Source organism: Perognathus longimembris, chromosome 5 (assembly GCF_023159225.1).
Source record: "Perognathus longimembris pacificus isolate PPM17 chromosome 5, ASM2315922v1, whole genome shotgun sequence".
NCBI lineage: Eukaryota > Metazoa > Chordata > Mammalia > Rodentia > Heteromyidae > Perognathus > Perognathus longimembris.
The window spans coordinates 46,426,248-46,448,723 of NC_063165.1; the positions used below are offsets into that span (position 1 = coordinate 46,426,248).

The 22,476-nt window shown below is 35.4% G+C and overlaps 1 protein-coding gene across 2 annotated transcripts in view; it reads right to left on the reverse strand.

Moving 5' to 3' along the window:
* The window catches only part of Gsk3b (glycogen synthase kinase 3 beta), a 139,070-nt gene that overhangs the window by 31,260 nt on the left and 85,334 nt on the right, over nt 1–22,476 (reverse strand). For both annotated transcript variants that reach the window (XM_048346707.1, XM_048346708.1), the window contains exons 7-8: nt 18,737–18,834; nt 6,127–6,222 (exon numbers count right to left, since the gene is read on the reverse strand). In XM_048346707.1, coding sequence (XP_048202664.1) covers nt 6,127–6,222; nt 18,737–18,834 — 194 coding nt within the window. The remainder of the gene's footprint in view (nt 1–6,126; nt 6,223–18,736; nt 18,835–22,476) is intronic.

A 22,476-nucleotide genomic window follows, 5' to 3' on the forward strand; every position in this document is an offset into this window, starting at 1 on the left:
AAAAAAAATCCTAGGCTAGCATTCAATAAATCTCAATAAGAAGGTTAAATGAACTTTCCTGAGCTCCACAATGTATAAGAGCGGTTATGCAGATATAAGCACTGAATGATGCAATGTAACATCCCTCATTGATGAAACAATAAGTACTACAGGCCTAACCAGATGAAAGCATGATTTGACAAACGCCACCTTAACCAACAGAATCTCTGATTGTTCATAAGATAGTTACCATCAAACTGATCTTCCACAGATTAGAGGCAAAATATACAGTCTGTTAAAAGCTTAAACTTGGGGGCTGTAGGCTGGGCTTGAGAGGTAGAGCATCTGCCTAGCAAACATGAGTCCCCAAGTACTGCAATTGGGTGGGTGGGTGAACAGGTTGGGGCAAAAAAAAAAGTTTACAGTCAAAAAGAAGTTCAGTTGAAACAAACATTAATAATGTAACAATATTAAATAATATAAATTATGTACTTTTAAGTGTTCAAAAGTATTCCTAATGGTGTAGATGTTAGAAGGTGGACATGGTGATGAAGGGAAATTCTAAAGATAATAGAGGAGGCCACTTTTGAAGGAGAAGACTCTTAGCAAAAAGCTGGGCTGGAGGCATAGCTCAAGAGTAGAGCACCAAGCTGTGAGCAAGTAAGAAAAGAGAAAGTGAGTTCAAGTCTCAGTGTGAACACAAAAGAAAAAAGAAAGAAAGACTAGGAATTGTAGCCTAGGTAAGTATCTTATAATAGCATCCTTTCAACATATATATATATATATATATATATATATATATATATATGTATATCCAAACTCCCCTAAAAGCTATAAGGGATCAGAGAAGAATTCTAATAGAAATGGCAGTATCACATACATGTAAAAAAATCTAATTTTGACACTAACAAGGATGGATTGAAATGATGTGAAGCTGAAGGAGAAAGTGAGGAGGTAAGAGGTTTTACAGCTCTGATATGACTATAACCTAAACTGAGGATTGAAATGATGTGAAGCTGAAGGAGAAAGTGAGGAGGTAAGAGGTTTTACAGCTCTGATATGACTATAACCTAAACTGAGGATGGGAGAGACAAAAAGAGGACGACACATCAGAACTACATTGAAGGAAGAACTTTTACATTTATTCTAATCTAAAAAAATTAACTAATCCTTTATAAGCCCATTATAGCTATATTTTCAAAAGGACTATAAGAAAAGACATGGCCGATAATCATCTTACAAAAGAGAAAGGCTGAGACATAAATATCAGTACATATGTTTAAACTAGATCATTACTTCATATGTAACGAGCTGTCATTAAGGCACATCTTCATGTGCTAACTACAGAATTTACACTTCTTTTCTTTCAACCAATCTCTGACTCTTGTTTTTCATTCTTTGAGGTGTACAGTATGTAACAATAACTTTTATCTCATTTCTACGAATGGTGTCTGTCTCAAAACACTAGCATGTATTTCCTTTCCACCTTAAAAGTACAAGGGCTTTACTAATGAATTAGATTGTACTCACTACTATGTAACACTCAAAGGCAACTTAATGGATCTTCAAAGCCTCAAGATTCCTTCCATATGCACTCCAAAGATGTTCACAGTGTTTTTTGTTTTCCTCTAGCTTTCACATACATCTGTATTCTATTATCTCAGTTTCTGAGAAGTAGGATTTTTTTTCCCTCTTAATAGCTTTACTTCTGCCCATTTTTTGAGAATAGAAGCCTGTATTCCAGGGATCTAATTGTCTAGTAAACCAAGGTTTACAGGCTCATAGCTTCGGGAGATGGGACTGAAGGGGGCTCTGATGGAAGAACAGTATTCTACTTTCTAGACTCCGAGTACAAGTTGTTCTTTTTTTTTTTTAATGATTCTTGTAGCAGCAATTTAACTTTTTTTATTTTATTTTATTATTTATTTGTTTGTTTGTTTGTTTGTTTATTTATTTATTGGCCAGTCCTGGGCCTTGGACTCAGGGCCTGAGCACTGTCCCTGGCTTCTTCCCGCTCAAGGCTAGCACTCTGCCACTTGAGCCACAGCGCCGCTTCTGGCCGTTTTCTGTATATGTGGTGCTGGGGAATCGAACCTAGGGCCTCGTGTATCCGAGGCAGGCACTCTTGCCACTAGGCTATATCCCCAGCCCAACTTTTTTTTTATTTTGAACATGTTTATTTTAGTATATTCCTTATACTATTGACATAAATATTCAAAATTAAATTATACAATCATGTCAAATATCTGAAAGGGAATTTAAATAGTCCAACCCTAAATTTACTAAAGCTCAAGACTGAATTTCATAGAGGCCCAAAGAGTGTAAGTCACTTTCTTTCTTTCTTTTTAATTTTATTGTCAAGGCGATGTACAGAGGGGTTACAGTTACATAATAAGGTAGTGAGTACATTTCTTGTTATATTTGTTACACCCTCCCTCATTTTTCTTTTCCTTCCCTAGCTCAGATAAACATACATACAATACCCAGTGTACCAAAATCATATACAGTGACCACAGGGGATATGCCATAGGAAAACTCACTTAGTACATTAAAAATAATGGCAACAATAAAATCCTCCTGTTTCCATCTCTTGTGAGTTCATTTTGCTTATTAGCCTAATCTTATATAATCATATGTACATAGCTGTTGAGCTATTGTGACCCTCTAATAGGTCTATCCTAGACCTTTTTATGTTTATTTAGTAAATGTTTGGTTTTAGAGACATGATGTAAAGAAGATGCTCTTCTTTCTAGAGAATAGTATCATCTATGTTTTAAATGTGCCCCTGGCTACCTAGCATAAGGCAGCATCTGGCAGTGGAGGGGAAGAGGTAGAGGAAAAGCAGACTGAGTTATCCTTGGAATCCAAATTTGTACTATCATTTCATACATCTTAAAAAGATTACAAGCCTATTTTGATCATCTAGCTGGCAGAGTAGAAACACGGAATTTCTGTACACCATCTGATAGTGTGTACTCATCAGAAATTAACACAAATCTACTTACTACATAATGCATTTGGGTGAAGTAAAAACCAACCAAATTATGAAAAAGACGTGAATGAAAGGTTCACAGTAATTTTAACAGACAAAAGTTATCAGAACTGAGCTGCTACTGTAAATAAGGTATAGGTACAAAGATCTATTAAATAAAAGGGCCTTACACAGATTATTCAAGTTTGAAAAATACTAAGGGATATTAGAGAAACATTAGAAATTCAAGAAAGCAAAGTTAAGTTTATTTTATTTTATTTTACTTTTGCCAGTCCTGAGGCTTTGAACTCAGGGCCTGGGCACTGTCCCTGAGCTTCTTTTGCTCAAGACTAGCACTCTACCACTTCAGCCCCAGTGCCACTTCTGGCTTTCTCAGTTTATGTCCCACTGAGGAATTGAACCCAGGGCTTCATGCATGCTAGGCAAGCATTTGGCCACTGAGCCACCTTTCCAGCCCCAAAGTTAAGTTTAAAGCATACAAATTTGCCATAGCTCTTCTGCTAGCTACATGCTATTCATTTTTTATTTTGGTTCTACTAGAGTTTGAACTTATGGCCTTGTACTTGCTTTAGTAAATGCTCTACAACTTCAACCTTGCCCCCAGTCTTTTTTGCTATAGTTATTTTTCAGATACAGTCTCACATTTACCAGGGGCCTGCCCTTCCTGCCTCCCAAGTTGCTGGAGAATGGAAAGCCATCCCACCAGGCATGTTGGGAGCATTTTAATTATTACAGATAATTCTTCATATTTTGCTCCTGCTAGTGCTTCCACTAGAAAGAGATAATTGAGGGAGAAATGTAGACTATGACATATACTACATTAATTTTTAAAAAGAAAAATGGTTCTGTTAAATAGGCTTTCAATTTTAGCGTCAGTTGTATATTGAGGAGGCTGAGATCTGAGGATATGGCTTGATGCTAGCCTAGGTAGAACAGTTGAGAGGCTCTTATTACCACTTAACAAACAAAAATCCAGAAGTGGCAGGATTGGGGGCTTAGCTCAGTGGAAGAATGCTTGCCTGGTAAGTAGAAGACACTGAGTTTGGTCCTCAGCTCTGCAATAACAACAACAAAAGCTAAAAACAGCAGTGGCGCTTTGGTTCAAGTGTAGACCACTAGCCTTCAGCAGAAAAGCTACGGGATAGAACTCAGGCCCTGAGTTCAAGCCCCAATACTGGCACAACAAACAAACAACATGAATAGGTAAAACAAAGAAAATAAAATCTCTCACACTGTTCCTACTCGTCTGCTAGTATTTTGGCATTATTTCTCATATTTATTCAATACACAGAATTATCTTGTTATTTCTCCTTTAACTTTGCTGGAATCACAGCACGCTAAAAATTACTTACTAGAATTATTAACTTGCAATAATCTTAATGGATTCAAACTGTAACTCAATGCTTAAATCCAAACTGGTCACCTGAAAATCTTTGGATTTAGAGCCAATGAGAGCCCCTAAGTGTCTTCTGACTCCAAGTCAAAATAAACTTTAGGGGGAAAGATCAAAGAATATTTTATGAAAAGCTATTCAGTACATTAGTGCTTACCATAGACTCTAAAATGGACGAGTTAAGGATACTGCTTATTGATCAGAGAAAGAATATAGAGCCTAAATATTATTATGAGACACTAAACTATTATGGAGGTCTTTGTTTCAAGTAGGAAAGAAATAATCAGTAAGGGAGAAAATGAGATTGTGAGAACTTTAAGAAAAGTAGGTAGAATCATAACACAACAGAGTCAAAGAGGAAGGGAAGAGGGAGAGAGAAGCAGGCCCACTTTAATTCTAAGTAATTTAAATTATTTTTATCTATAACCTAAAATTACTTTATCCTATAAAAGATCTACAATAATTATTAATGTATAAAACAGATGGATGTTTTAAGATGCAAAAAGTCTCTTCTCAAAATACATATTAAAAAGTCAATCATTTCTAATCCCCAAATGCATAATATAAATGTATGGTGCATGACACATGACTAAATTTGAAATATCCAGCATTAACAAGCACATATATGGGTACCTGTGCATGTATGCTGTAAGTGAATACAGCTTGATACCAGTCTGGCACAAGGCACCTGCACCTATGTAATCATGAATAATTCACTTGGTATCTTTGGCCAGAGCTTCTGAATCTGTAATGTGAGGATTCAGAGCTTCTGAATCTGTAAATGCAGATTTATTCTATTAATAAATCCTAAGACATTCTACTGTTTTCTCTGCATACCTTCAGAAACCAAATTAAAGTGAAAAAACTTTTAAAGAAAGTATTTCTTGGGGCTGGGGATATGGCCTAGTGGCAAGAGAGCTTGCCTCGTATACATGAGGCCCTGGGTTCGATTCCCCAGCACCACATATAAAGAAAACGGCCAGAAGTGGCGCTGTGGCTCAAGTGGCAGAGTGCTAGCCTTGAGCAAAAAGGAAGCCAGGGACAGTGCTCAGGCCCTGAGTCTAAGGCCCAGGACGGCCAAAAAAAAAGTATTTCTTAAAATAATTTCAAATAATACCAAAGTGAAAAAAAATCATATCGAAAAGAAATAGCTGTACTTTCAAGAACTGGTTACTCTAATGTTAAGATTAGGCTTTTCTAACAGCTATTGCCATCCTGTTTCAATGTATACTCCTGGCAAGATTACATCTGCTTTTTAATACTGCTCCCAAAGTATAAACAGGAAAGTAAATTAAAAAACAAAACAAAAACCACACACCACCATACAATAAGATCAGTAATGTACTTTAATTAATTTAAAAGAATAAATACATAAGAAATGTAGATTATAATTTGCTGTGTAATATTGAAATATGTACCACTATGTAAACAAAGAAGTTAACTTCTGAGTTTTAGGTTGTCAAAATTATACATAAGATTCTTCTCCAATATTTTAATAATATATGTTCACTGTTCTTACCTTGCAAATGGAAAGCCCAGGCTGGAAACTGTCAACAGGAAATCAATGGGAACAAAACTACAAAAAGTCAACGAAACTCTGCAACACAAGTACTCAACTGCCTTTACATATGGAACTACTGTGCAGTTGTGTAGTCAGGCAGCTATCTGGTTTCAAACTAGTTTAGTTTAGAATCAGTACAAAAACCAAATTTTAGTTAACTATTGATTAGTAAGCTTTTTTAAAAAACTCAGTTTGACTCACCTTTGTCCAAGGATGTGCCTTAATTTGAGGGAATTTGAATTCTGTGTAGTTTGGGTTCATTTCTCTAATTTGCTCCCTTGTTGGTGTTCCTAGGACCTAAGGAAAAAAAAAGAAGAACATTAGTGCTATCCTTTTTAGTATACTTAAAAGGGTATTTAAGTTTCAATGCACTGGATATGAAAAAAGGAATCCCAAATTTAAGTATGTAAATTGCATATTACTATATAAAGCCAACTTTGTAAAACTTGACTCATTTCTAAGACTACAGATCCCATGCTGCATTATCCTAGACAGACTTCTATGATTATGCTAACCCTGAATCATTAACACATTCACTAGAAAATACTCAAAGCAAGGGTGGCTCCATTTCCTGTATCTGAATACTGATCTTGGTAGCTATAAAAGGAACAAAAGTAAATATGCCAACTGGCCTTACAGTGTCTGGAATATAAAGTAGATGGGCTACTTTTTAAATGATATTTTTTAAAAAGTGAGATTCTGAAATTGATCTTCAGCACTTATAAAATTTAAAGTAAAAATCAGGCAGCCTTTTCTCCAATTAACCACCAGAAAACCAGAAGTGGAGCTGTAGCTCAAGTGGTAGATAGAGTGCTAGCCTTGAGCAAAATAGCACAGGGACAGTGCCCAGGCCCTGAATTCAAGTCCCAGCACCTGCATTAAATAAAGAGGGAGGGGAGGAGAGAATAGGAGAGAAGGGTACCATATAGTAAAACTAATCACTTTCAAGACATACTATAGTATGTTACTTATCTGTATAACCAAAAATACTTAAAAATAAGTTTACTGGAGTTAGAGGGGTGACTCAGTTGGTAGAGTCCTAGCCAATGAGTGAAAGTGTCAGATACCAAGTTTGAGACTCAGTCTTGGGCCAAAAGAAAAAAAAGACAACAAAATAAGTTAATTAAAAAAAAGTAAATTAGGGGGCTGGGAATATGGCCTAGTGGTAAAGTGCTCGCCTCCTATACATGAAGACCTGGGTTCGATTCCTAAGCACCACATATACAGAAAAAGCCAGAAGGGGCGCTGTGGCTCAAGAGGTAGAGTGCTAGCCTTGAGCAAAAAGAAGCCAGGGACAGCGCTCAGGCCCCGAGTCCACGCCCCAGGACTGGCAAAAAAAAAAAAAAAAAAATCAAAAAAAGTAAATTATTCACAGTCTCAGTACAGTTTCACAGAAGGGCAATGCAATAGTAAATACTCAGTTATCAGTAGCCATTAGTAATTATCAGAGATGTTTCTATAAATATCTAGGGCAAAATGTGAAGCTCCCTCTGACTTGTAAAATAGTCTACAAAGTATTTACAATACTGAAAGTACTGAAGAGACATATGCACTCACATATTTATGGAGGCACTGCTTACAACAGCCAAGAGACATGGAACAAATTTAAGTAACCAATATAGATGTATGGATAATCCATTGTGTATACACAATGGAATATTATTCAGCTACAAAAAGAATGAAATTGTGTCATTTGCAGCACCATGGATGAACAGGGAGGACATAATTTTAGGGGAAATACGTCAGTGTAGAAAACAAGTTTCACATATTTTCACTTATATGGAAGTTAAACAGCTGGCCTCAAAGAAGCAGGGCATGGATCAGTAACTACCAGAGCCTGGTAATCCCTCCCTCGGTGTGGAGGGTAGAATGGAGAAGTACAGGGATGCAGTTGGTTAAGAGAAATAACTGATACTGTTCCATAACACAGAAAGATTAACTATGGTTGACAACAATTAATTGAATATTCTAAAAGAGCAACACAGAAGATTTTTATATACTGAATTAGTTAGAGGGCAACTAATTCAGTTTACAATTTTAGTATCTGTGAAAAAAATGCTTAAGGGCTGGTAATATGGCCTAGTGGTAGAGTGCTTGCCTTGTATGCATGAAACCCTGGGTTCGATTCCTCAGCACAATATAAATAGAGAAGGCCAGGAGTGGTGCTGTGGCTCAAGTGGTAGAGTGCTAGCCTTGAGTAAAAAAAAGCCAGGGACAGTGCTCAGGCCCTGAGTCCAAGCCCCAGGACTGCCCCCCCCCCCCCCGCCAATAAAGTTTGTTATTAGGCAGGAAAGAATAAGCCTGGAAAGAAAATAATAATGGGACAAACCATTTGATAAAAAGCAGAAAGGGCTCTCCAGATTGGTGGATTTTAGGTTTGTCATTTAGAAAAGGGCTGGAAATTAGAAAAATAGTTTGGTAGTATCTGCTATATAAAAGTTAGGAAGCTATAAAAGTGTTTAACAAGCAGGAGAAAAATGAGTATCAAAGATATGGACTTAAGTAACACATGAATATGAAAAAAGAGAAGTCTTATATGTTTTTAAGTTAAATAAAAGTTTGGAGATTTTCCTCTCTCCAATGAATGTTTTGGTTCCTTTGTTTAAAGACCAGTTAGATGCAGTTATGTGGATTTATTCTGGGACTCCATTCTGTTCCATTGATCTGAGCGAATTTTATGCCAGTCCTAGCTACTACAGTTTACAGTATGTTTTTGAGGTCAGGTATGTATCTTGAGCTTTGCTCTTTTTGCTCAAGACTGCTTTGGCTATTTGGGGGTCTTTTGTAGTTTCATATATATTTTATGATTGTTTTGTCCTAAAAACGTTCTTGACAATTACAAGGGCATATATAATGTTGAAACGCATTAAACTGTACACTTAAATGGCTACGTTTTATTCTAAGTAAATTACAAATTAACTTGATTTAAAAATAGTATTGTCAGGGCTGGGGATATGGCCTAGTGGCAAGAGTGCTTGCCCCGTATACATGAGGCCCTGGGTTCAATTTCCCAGCATCACATATATAGAAAACGGCCAGAAGTGGTGCTGTGACTCAAGTGGCAGAGTGCTAGCCTTGAGCAAAAAGAAGCTAGGGACAGTGCTAAGGCCCTGAGTCCAAGCCCCAGGACTGGCCAAAAAAAAAAAAAAAAAAAAAAAAAAATAGTATTGTCTTTACTGAACCAAATAATCAAATATTCACCCTTCCTAAAGTACCATTTTAAAGCTAGCACTATACGTCTCAAAATCAAACCCTAAAATCAAGATTTTATGTAAAATATGCATGTTGCGGACTGGGAATATGGCTATGGCCTAGTGGCAAGAGTGCTTGCCTCATATACATGAAGCCCTGGGTTAGATTCCCCAGCACCACATATATAGAAAATGGCCAGAAGTGGCACTGTGGCTCAAGTGGCAGAGTGCTAGCCTTGAGCAAAAACAAAAAAAAAGAAGCCAGGGACAGTGCTCAGGCCCTGAGTCCAAGGCCCAGGACTGGCAAAGAATAAATAAATAAAAAATAAAATATGCATGCTGGTTAAGTAAAGATACAATATAATTGAGTTTTTTTTTTTTTACTTTTAGCCTCTGAAGTCATTCACTTATGTAAATCATTTATTCCTATCATTAAGCAGTTCTCTCTACATAAATCAACAATAGTAAAGATCCATATAGAAAGATCACCAGAGATAATGTGTGAGGGAAAAGTGCACTGGGATGATAAAGGAAACAGGAAAAGTTCTGGAAGGAAAAAAATGCTGATTTTATTTAATAATATCCTTACACATGATTTATTCTAGCTGAATTATATATTCACAAATTTATTCACAACAATGTATTCCAAATTTTATTTGTGAATCTGGACAACTGAAATCCATGGGGGAAGGTGGTAGAAAGATTCAAAGCCTCAGCCTCTCATACCCCTTTGGAGACACTGTTTTCTAATAAGCCAGTCAAATAAATACTTTTCTAATAAATCAGTCATTTTAGCTTGTTCTTTGCCTTAACCACATTTTTTCATTTCATTAGTTACAGATTATCCAGACACTGACAAATAAAAAATTAGGAATTAGGAATCAATAGTGTCTTCAAATTAAGAAAAAAACCAAAGGAAATTTCTATCCAAGTTCTTGCAATACGTGTTTTTCTCATGGACATGCTATTTTTTAATAGTTCAACACCAGAGGTCGCCAAACTTCAGCAATACAGACATGTGCAGAGAGCTGTATAGAAATCAAGAACAAAGTAAAAGATCCCTTATTAGAAAAATATTACTCCTCTGCTTAAAATTCTACAGTGGCTTTCAGATGCCCCTAAACTAATGTGATCTAGCTACTGTTCACACCTCCTCACTTCTTCCTAATGAACTAATATTCTATACTTTTTCACAACCATAAATTATAATCATATAATTAACAAATGACCTGATTGCAGCAAGAATTTAACCATACCCTCCCTCTCTAAATAATGAACAACTCATCTTCAAGATTCAGCTCAAAGATTGTCAGGTCTCCTCTCTGCTCACCCCCCTTCTTTTGCCAGTCCTGGGACTTGAACTCAGGGCCTGAGCACTGTCCCTGGCTTCTTTTTGCTCAAGGCTAGCACTCTACCACCTGAGTCACAGGGCCACTTCCAGATTTTTCTGTTTATGTAATACTGAGGAATCAAACCCAGGGCTTCGTGCATGCTAGGCAAGCACTCTACCATTAAGCCACATTCCCCAACCCACATGAGTTCCGTTCTTTTTGGACAATGTCACCCCTTCCTTTGCTTTTCCCCAGTTTCCCTGCCCACAAGTTGTATAGTTCATTTTCTACAGTGTCCAATGAGTACCCATGCCCTGCCTTTCTTCATCCTTCTTCCCTCCATTTCTGCACCCACCTTTGCCACCCCATCCAGCCAAAAAAAGAACAAAAAATAAAGCAAACCAAATACCACTACCACCACCCAAAACCATGTTTTCTCCTTTTTTTCCTTAATGGGGTGGGTGGGGTGGGGGAGCTATAAATACAGGAAGTCCTCGACATCTTTGTAAACTATGGGTCAGGGTTTATAATCTTCCTTTAAATATGGTAGAAAAAAAGCAAAGCTACCCTATCAATAAAGGCTCCCATTTGAAGTCTGACTTTTTTCTCCTCATTAATGACTTTATGAGATTAACTTCATGTGGTTATGAGTCATAATTATAAGATATAATTTCGTGGTTTTGAGTCTATTCAGAAGTGTGAGACCATCACTGCTATCTATTAAAACGAAGCTCTGTAGTCATTCACATTTCCATTCTTCCCAGCTCAAGACAAGTACTAGTCTACCTTTTATGCCACAAGATTGTGACATTTAATAACATGACCTAATGGGATGTTTTATGTTATCAGTTTCTTATTCATTTACTAGCCTATAGACAACTGTTCCCATGTGGTGGGCTATAAATAATATAGTTATAGGTCTCGTCTGTGTTCAAGTTTTATGTGGACATATTTTTAATTCTCTTGGATACAAACACATGAAATGAATAGTTGATTTATGTGGTAACACGCTGTTTATTATTTTGAGGAAAGGCCAAATCATACCATTTAAAGTCCACCAGCAAATGTATGAATGTTCCGATTTGTCCACATCCCATCAACTCTAGTTAATGTTTTCATTTTTCTCCACTGAAGGTAATGTAGTATTCATTATGTTTTCAATGTGCATTTCGTTGATGACTAATAATGTTGAGCACATTTTTGTTTACTAATCATGAGTCTTTTCTTTAAAAACCTGCCTATATCATGGATGTTTTGCTTATTTTTTTGCTATATTTTTATTTTTGATGAATTGTAAAATTCTATACACTTTCTGGGTACAAGTCTCTTATCAGAAATCATTTATAAAATTTACTATTATGTCTTTGAAATTTATTTCTGGTGCCCTTTATAAAATAAAAACATTTCATATCCATAAATTCCAGCTTATCACTTTATTTTGTTATTTATGATTTTCATGACACACCTAAAACCCCAAACAGATATGCTCCCTAAATAGATATGACAAAAAGACAATCTGTGTCTTATTATAGCTAAATGTCAAGAGTACAAAACAAAGAAAAAGCACAGAGAAGCCTAATTGAATTACAGAGACAAACTTGGAAGAATTAGGAGAGATCTCAGTATAATCCTTAAAGGCCAGATGTGCCTGAACTGATGCAGCAGTTCAAGCCCAGCAACAAAATAACTGCAAACCAAGGCAACTACATCAAGCAAAGTAATCCTCTAAGATCAAAGGATAAAGATCTTTCATGATAAACATAAACTAAAGCATCTGACGATCACTTAGTCAGAACATAACACACAGAAGACAAATGTACCCAACACTGGAGTATGGGGGAAAATAAATCTCAATGAGAATAGATGAACAAGTAAGAAGTAAGATAGACTCAAACATTATCTCTGTAAACCAGCACATCTCGAAGATGAAAGGGAGAAATAAGCACATACCTCTCAATAATAACCCTAAAACAGTCTTAACTTTCCAATGAGGGGAGAGCAAAGGACTGGCTGAATGGATTAAAAACACGAACTAACTACTGTTGTTCAAGAAAGTTACCTTATTGGCAGACATACACATGCAAAGTGAAAGGTTTAAAACAATATTCCAAGCAAACTAAACCAGTAAGCAACAATAGTTATACTAATCTTACTAAGCAAACTTCAAGACAAAATTACTTAGAAAGGATAAAAAGCAATCACTACATGCCAAGAGGGACAATCCATTAAGAAAATACAATGATTATAAATATATGTGGTAGCTGGGCACCAGTGGCTCATGCCTATAATCCTAGCTACTCAGGAGGCTGAGATCTGAGGATCACAGTTCAAAGTCAGCTTGGGCAGCAAATTCCATGGGACTCTTATCTCCAATGAACCAACAGAAAACCGGAGTGGCACTGTGACTCAAGTGGTAGAGTGCTAGCCTTGAGCTGAAGAGCTCAGGAACAGTGCCCAGGCTCAGAGTTCAAGGCCCACAATCAACAATAAAATTTAAAAATTAAAAAATATATATATCCTTTGAGAAGTGCTGCATGCAATTATATGAAACAAATACTACTAAACATAATGGGGCATTCAGGTCTAAATACATCATTCCTCACTATTTCTTGGCGGGGGGCGGGAGGGTGGCGGTTGTTAGGCTCAAGCCTGGGTGCTATGCCTTAGCTTTTTCACTAAAGGCTACACTCTACTACTTTGAGCCACAGCATCACTTCCAGTTTTCTGGTGGTTAATTGGAGATAAGAGTCTCACAGATGCTGGTTTTGAGCCTTGGTCCTTAGATCTCAGTCTTCTGTGTAGCTAGGATTATAGGCATATGAGCCAATGGCACCCAACTGCCTCACTCTTGTGAATGGATAAACTTTGTTCTGAGACCTACAATGTGATCTATTGTGGAGAAAACCTAAAAATAGAACTGCTATATAATCCATCTATACCACCTGTGAGTATGCACCCCAATGAATCTAGTCGTAGAGTTTATCTCTATCACAGAGACACCTGTACACCCATGTTTATTGCAGCACCATTCCCAATGACCAAGTTACAGAACCAGTCTAGGTAACTATCAACAGCCATCAAGGATGAAATTATGTCTTTTAGGAAAATTGATAGAACTGAAAACCATCCTATCAAGTGAAATAAGTCAGATTCAGTTAAATATCATGTTTTCTCTCATTTGCATAATCTAGATTTTTTTAAAAAGACATTAAAGTAGAAAGAGGGCTATTTGGGAAGAGGACAGGGACCAATCGGAGTGAGATGGGGAGTATAAAAGCAATGGGAGTAAATATGATCCAAGTGTACTGCATATATTCATGAAAATGTAATAATGGACACTCATTATTTTGTATAACCAATCTGCAGTAATAAAAAAATTCTTTAAGAGGAGAAATTATTGCCTAGTTGCCTACTTCCTTTGAAGAATTTTACAGTTTTGGCCTTTACATCTAGGTCTCTGTATTCCATTATGAGTTCATTTTAAAACTCAATTAATTGACAAATTATAATCATATATAATAATGGGTATAGTGATTTTTAGATGTAGTTAGTGTAGAATGATTAAATCAAGATAATTAACGTATCCATTATTTTAAATGCTTACCATTTATTTTGAACTGCAATTTTGTATAGTTTGACCTATGTCTCCTATTCCTATCCCCTAGCCTCTGGTAATCAGCATTTGATTCTCTGCTTCTATGAGTTCAATTGCTTTAGATTACCTTATGTCAGAGAGAATTTAAATTTTGCCTTTTTATGCTTAGCTTATTTCATGATCCTAGAGGTCTATTATTCGTATTTTTACAAATAACAAAATCCCCTACTTTATAAGGCTGAATAGTCTACACATTTGCCACGTTTTCTTCATCCATAGATCCACCGATAAACACTTAGAATGATTTCATATTAAATGTAGATAATGTTGCAATGAACGTAAGTGTTCTGGACATCAACCTGACATTAAGGCCCATATTGTCTCCTCCAAAGCTACAAAATTCCATCAATACAGAATATCAATTTAGCTAATGATAGATCAAATTCCAGTACCTCATCTCCAGATATGGTAGTGGTAATGATAACTTAAGTTAATATAAGGATTAAATGTGGTAATAAATGTTAAAGCGCTGAGCTTAATGGCCAGGACAAAGGAAGATCTCAGTGATAGCTTTTATGAGAGACAACAGTTTCTCAAAATAGAGAATATTGAGGAGCCAAGAATTCTCTGATTTCTTTCCTTAAATTACACCATAAACAACCATCAGTCAAATTAAAAGACTAGGAGCGATTATTTTGATCAATATTTCTTACTAATATGGCTTTAGTTCTATACAAACTGTTACTTATTTACAAAAGATTTTAGCACAAAACAAAAACATCCTATTTTCTTAGTTCCTGTTACTGTAAAAGAACAGGATTGTAGAGTTTATTACAAAACATTAAAAAGAAAAAAGGAAAATTTATTCTTTTACCTTCCTTCTAATTTTACTCCCCACTGGTAAAAAAGGTGAGTCCCTCTGAATCAGTAACATAGATAAAAGATTTTTGAGCCCTGTGCCAGTGGCTCAGGCCTGTAATCCTAGCTATTCAAGAGGCTGAGATCTGAGAATAGCCAGACCAGGCAAGAAAGCCCACGAGACTCCAATAAACTACCAAAAACCTGGAAGTAGAGTTGTGGTTCAATGGTAGAATGCTAGCCTTAAGCAAAAAGAAGCTCAGGAACTGTGGCCCAGGCACTGAGTTCAAATTTCAGGGCCACACCAAAAAAAAAAATAAAAGAGAGAAAGAGAGAGAGATCATTTGCATCTTAAATTTCTTACACACATTTTCTGTAGATTTTAAAACTCTTAACTCTGTAAAATCTATCTGAACAGACATCTAAATCGATTACAAGTTGAGAAAATTTAAACAATAATTAAAGTTTTACAAAGGGTATTAATAATTTTCAGCTGTCATATAGAATGTCAGTATTGGAAAAAAAATTGTCAATATGTTTAATGTTTGTCTTTCCAGAAGACACATGCCAACTTTCATAGGTTTAGTCAGCAAACTATAGAAGTGATAACTGAAAATCTATGGTCAAGAGGTAGAACTTGACCAATTCAATCCTAAAACTCTTCCTTTCAAAGGTAATCATCAAATTATTATGAGGTCATAAGTAAATGCTTATGAAATACGTAAAAGTGTGTATTTTAAACTTTCGTCATAATATGAAAAGGTTATCAAAATCGAGAGACAAAGGATAAAAAGACAACTCCAAAAGCACTACTTGCTTTACAGCATTTGGTGTAAACCAACTGAACAACTCATGGGGGGAGAGGAAGAGGGGGAGGGGGAGGGGGAGGGAGGAATGAGGGCAGAGGTAACAAACAGTACAAGAAATGTACCCAAGGCCTAATGTATAAAACTGTAACCTCTCTGTATATCACTTTGACAATAAATAAGGGAAAAAAAATCAAAAAAGCACCAAAACTTATTGAAATCGCACTAGAAGTAGATGTCAGTAGGTTCACATGACTGTACAAATTTGACATGTAAGACATTAGTAATCAATTAAAATTAATCAGTTTACAATCACACAAAAAAACAAAAAAAGGTTAGTATATTTCAAACTTCTAGTTTTTTTATGATATTTTAATATAGAAACTGCTTCTAGGACTGAAGCTGTCCTCTAACTTGGAATTTACATTTTAACATTTGAAGAGAAGGGGAGGGAGAAACTATTAGTAAAGTTATTTATATAAGAAAGTTAACTCATAAGGCCACCATCTCATACAAATTTCACTTTAAAACAGTAACATATTATTTTACCTTACCAATATTATTCTTTCCAAAATCAATTACAAAATTTAGAACACATGCAATCTATGCATTAATATCCATATTTTTGACATAGGAAATATGTTGTTTAACAACTGTAAAATGTTAATTTAAATATAAAATGTACACTAAATATTAAAAGTTATTTTTTGTCATGTACCACAACAGTAGGTGATGATTCATTTTGTTGTTTCCATCCTTTGTATTTGTTTGTGCGCTTTCTTGGTCTCCTGCACTTAACATGTTAAATCATAATATATGTCATTACTTCAAAAAAGTAATAGCTACTAAAAGCTATTGCCCTTATTAGGATTACAAAAGTCTACAGATATTTTCCTAAATAATCTCATTCCTATGACTGATATTGGAGGGGTCAAAGAAAAACATTTATGTCAGTGAACATACGTTTGCAAATTTGTTACAGGTTTTTCCAAAATATTCTACTTTTTACCATGTATCTGAAACCATATCGGACATTTCTCTTTTTTAAACAACTTTTTCTTTTCTTTCTTTCTTATATTTTTTTTTTGGGGGGGGGGGGTGTTGGTTTGGTGCTGGTACCAGGACTTGTCCTTTATCACTTAATCCACACCTCCAGTCCAGTGTATTAATAACAACAAAAAATAACAAAAATTCTAAAATGTACAAATGATACAATTCTAATGAGCTAAATGTACACAATAAACAGAATGGCAATAGAAAGGAAAGAGAACCGTACTTCACAGGGCTTAGGTAGGTCAAATAAAAGCTTAGACACAGAAATAAGGCCGAATGACAGCACTGAAGCAGTGATCAGGTAACTACAGCCTCCTCTATGTTTGGTAAGGCTCAGGAGCTAATTTTTACAGACTTGCATCAATTCGATGAAAGAGAATATTACCTTTGGGCCATAATTAAATATTGATCTCTCAAAAAAGAACTTACTCTAATTATGTCTTTGTTTAAAAATAACTCATAATTATTGTATTTTGAATTTTGCTAATAAAATTTTTTATATAAAAATTTTAATACCAGAGTTTTTCTCCTTTGTAATTTAATTATCTAAGTGGCATCCTTGGTTCTGACTTGGTTCTGCCTAAAATATTTTATGTAGCCCATTACAGATAGTTTATCAACTTCTATATTAAGAGTAGTTTAGACAAAAGAGGATGCAGACGTTTTGGGGAACAAAGAGAATATGATTCAAACAGATATGAGTCTAGTGCAGAAATCAAGTAGTAATAGTGTTAATAATGTTAAAGGTTGGATATGAAACAAAAAGATGATTACCACAGTGGTCGCAGCTACATATTGTAAAAATTACATAGATCATAAGTAAGAACTGATCACATTGGTCTTTTCAACCAAATGTGTAAATAACATTTGGCAAAGTCAACTTTTATCAAAAGAAAGTAGAAAGCTAGCACATTTGATCAGTGTAGTATTCAACTGGTTTTAATTACCAGAGGAGTTAAGCGTTCAGCATAATAACTGAACTCAAACTGTCCAAAAATGCAATTGCTGTAGCCCAAAGTAGCAACCTAATGTTGGAAATGCTCAAGAAACTAATTTTTTAAAAACATAACTGAATAGGAACATAACTGTCAGGTGCATAACTTAAAGGCTTTTACATCAGATAGATGATGAGATTTTTAATTTTAGAAATTTATGAAAAATGGGAGGAACCATGAATAAGACCCAAACAATAGATCATACTGTAACCAAACTGAAACTTTAATTCATGTAGTAGTTTAAATATAGATATGTGAGTTTCTTAAAAAAGATGTGTGTGTGTTCCTTTAAAACCTCAAATATTAAAACTTTTTACATAAAGGTATTCATTATTACATTCAGTAAATACTGATAAAACTGAGTAAATATTAATATGCCTCATGTGCTCCACAGAGTATTAGTAGAGTACATGATGAGCAAAAACCATACATAGCTTCTGCTTTTATTCAGCTTATATAACACTTTAGTGAATTAATATTCTAATTTTGTTTTAAGTACTTTAATAGATAAATCTCTTTCCTGTATCAGAGACATATATTTCCTCTCCCCTCCCCTGAAACATACAACAGACAAAACAAAAACTCAAATCAAGTCCAATCGATGAGCAGTTCTTTTTTTAAATTTTTTGTCAGTCCTGGGCCTTGGACTCAGGGCCTGAGCACTGTCCCTGGCTTCTTTTTGCTCACGGCTAGCACTCTGCCACTTCTGGCCATTTTCTATATATGTGGTGCTGGGGAATTGAACACAGGGCTTCATGTATACGAGGCAAGCACACTTGCCACTAGGCCATATTCCCAGCCCAGATGAGCAATTCTTTTACTTATTCTACAGTTGAACTTGCTAAGTGACCTCAGATCACTTTCTCCATTTTCCTTATGCATATGCTCGTGTATGTATATTCATGTATGTGTGTTGGTGTTATATTATTAAAATAGTACCAAAATTACTTTCAGTTCAAAATTTCTACTTAAACATTCTCACCTTGATTATTTCCACCAACTGATCCACACCACTATCTCCTGGAAATATTGGTTGTCCTAGCAATAGTTCAGCCAATACACAGCCTGCAGACCATACGTCTGATGAGAAAAGAAAATAAGTTTATTAAAAACACTGTACCTTGAATTGAAATACTTATACATTTTCTCGTTTTACTTTGCTTACTGATAAAAAATAGCTCTACATAAAATTCAAAATAGGAGGAAAAACTACTGTATTTTGTAAATTACAAAAACAATTAGCTTTCTTCTCAGTACTAAGAACTGAACCTAGGGCTTTGTGATTGCTAAGTAAATTATCTACCATTTGAGCAATGCCCCCAAATAATTGACTTTTCAATGAAAATAAGAATCTCGATCCTGAGAGAAAACTTTTAAAAGTAATGTAAATACCTTGTTAATTCTACTGATAAATTTAAAAAATAATTTAACACAATGTCCTGGCTTATCCAGAATAGTTTGTTGTTTTGTTTTTGCTGGTCCTGGGACTTGAACTTGGGGCCTGGGTGCTGTCCCTGAGCCTCTTTGCACTCAAGGCTTGCAGCAATCTACCACTTGAGCCACAGCACTACTTTGGCTTTTTCTGAATAGTTTACTGGAGATGAGTCTCATGGACTTTTCTGCCTGGGCTGGCTTTAAATTCTTTAATTCTCAAATCTCAGCCACCAGAGTACCTAGGATTATAGGTGTGAACCACTGCCCAACAAGAATATTCTCGTTTTTATCTACGGTCCAGAGCTAACCATTAATAAGATTTTTCTTTTTCTCTCAAATGTACCTAAAGGTAAATTGTAAGTCACTCTACTTAAAGCCTACTATTAAGATCTCTTGCTAGGAAAAACTTCTGTTTAGTTCCCAGGTTTCTGAGATTTCTGGGTTTTGTATGGATGAATACTAAAGTGCTTTAGAGGAATGAACATAAGTCATTGCCAGTCAGAGAGAAATAATACTGAATGCCATGGAGAAAACAATAATTAGGAATCTGATGTGGTAAGGTATAGTATCACTAAGAGGAACTGAAAAAATCTCTGTTCCAGTGACTATTTTCTTGCCCTTTTTTTTCCCTCTGTGTGTTCTTTTCTTATTTATATAGTGCTAGTAATGGAACTTGGGGCCTTGAACTTGTGAGGCAAACTACAATTGATCAAAACCTGAGCCCTGAACCTATTTATTTAATGAGATCCCTATCTTACTATGCCGTGGCTGGCCACGAACCCCTGGTCTCAAGGGATCTGTTATTACTTTCTATTCACCTAGAAAATGACATAGAATTCATTTAAGAAATTCAAGTTGGGGGCTGGGAATATGGCTGAGTGGCAAGAGTGTTCGCCTCGTATACATGAAGCCCTGGGTTCGATTCCCCAGCACCACATACATAGTAAAAAAAAAAAGAAAGAAAGAAAAAGAAATTCAAGTTGATTTTGTCCAGTTCCAAGTAAAGATAACTGAGACATCTACTCTGTAACCTATACCAAGAGAGTTCTACTTCATATATTAGGAAAGTGCTAAATGAAGCAAATAAAAATTTTGCTAGGGAATTTTTACTTTATATAAAACCAGCACTACACTTTTATAGTGAAGTGTAAATATATGATCTTATTCAATGTGTTTTTTTTTTCTTTTTGGTGGTGCTGGGGTACTGCCCTCTAATTACTGACCTATATCCCAAACTCTTAAAATATTTTTATTCAATTTTAAAACATTTCCTTACCCAGCTAATTAGATGAGAGTAATAAATATGCACACACTTCTTTCTTTTATAATATAGAATAATTCATCTCAGAAGACAAGGTTAGGAAAAGTTGCGGGTAAATAATTATGCCTCATAAAAAACAATGAGAGGGAGCTGGGAATATGGCCTAGTGGCAAGAGTGCTTGCCTCGTATACATGAGGCCCTGGGTTCGATTCCTCAGCACCACATATACATAAAATGGCCAGAGGTGGCGCTGGAGCTCAAATGGCAGAGTGGCCTTGAGCAAAAAAGAAGCCAGGGACAGTGCTCAGGCCCTGAGTTCACAGCCTAGGACTGGCCAAAAAACAAACAAAAACAAAAAAAAAAAAAAAAACAATGAGAAATGTTTTCTTAGGGTTCAGTTACAAATTAGAAGATAAATAAGAAGTGAAATGTCAAGGAATACTATTACCATAGCTATCAAAAGATTCACTAAGTGAATTTAAGTGTCTTCAAATTACTACAAACAAGGTATTTGCTATTCATTTTCTAAAAAGTAAAAGATCTCTTCTATTCTTACTTCATAAGACAAACTGATGAACCTCTCCAAACAGAAGAAAATTTTACCTAAAACAAAAGTCTGGCTCACTAAATTTACTTAAGAGATAAGCTAAAATAGTATTTTGTTTCATACTTAACTCTTGGTCATGATCAAGAGATCTTCTGAGACCATTTAACAAAAGACAATCCACAGATAAGAAAATAAAGGCATAACAAATCTGATGAGTTGCCAAAGGTAAAGCTCATATTGAGTAGCATAGCACTAGGTTTGGAACCCATTCTTAAATCCTAATCACGCAGTCTTCAAAAGCTCATATACTTTCTTTCCTTGTCCTACAGAGGCCTTTTGTTCTCATTCTGCTCAATTATGACCATCTAATAAAAGTGAGAAGTTCAGTTTTGAATATATACAACTATAACAATATCTGATCAGAATTAGTGACTATTTCCATTATTGTTGTTGAAACATCTCAAAATGTACCTCTATCAGCATACTTCCAAATCTCTCAATATCTGCCCATCCATCTACCCCTCCTACTCTCCCTTCCCTCAGTATGTTTACAAATCTTACAAAGCCTCAAGTGCTAAGCTTCCTACATCTCAAAAGAAAAACCAAATCTATGCAAAAGGCCACAATTCATATAAACAGTCCTTAAAGTAACACATGATATTTGATGACTGTTTTAGAAGAATGAAACTGTCTTTATTTTAGGTGACTATGACACAATTCAACCCAGTATCTTGTATATAGATAACCAAAATTATGTTTTTGAATGAGATAGCAATCAACTAGAAAATTCACTGATACCTGCAAACACAAAGGGTTAAAATTTGCTTGAGGACAGTCAAGTTAGTAAGGACCACAAAAAGAACACTTACATTCCTTTAGTACTTTCCTGATATTCCCACAGTACTTTCACTAATATTTTATTTACTGCCTACAGCCAGCCACTAAATAAGACAGGTAAACAGAACCATTAACAATCTACTTTATAGCTAGCTCAGCAGCAGTAAATCTGAAGGTCAAACCCAGATGGACTCCAAACAAAATAGTCTTTGTAGCATTTATCATCAATTAATATAATCCACATAATACATTCAGAGTAAGATTTAGCCAACACACCCATAAAAAAAGATCACACTTTCCTCTGTGCAGCAAGTGTCAAAATGTAGTATACAGAGCCCCTACATGTTCTGGACATGTCCAAAAGTCTTAGAAGGCAAACCTACTTTCAAAAGACTATCACACTTTTTAGTGGGTAGAAATTTGCACTGTTCATAGAAAAGAAATGGGAACATAAAAATGCCTAATCTCTAGGCACAACTGAAAATATATTTTAGCTTATTGTTCTTTTGCAACATAAACATGTGTTTGGGTTTAGAAGTGTTCATATCAGAAAATTTCTACTTGTATTAGAAAAGTAAAAACTATCTCAAAGGGGCTGGGAATATGGCCTAGTGGCAAGAGTGCTTGCCTTGTATACACGAA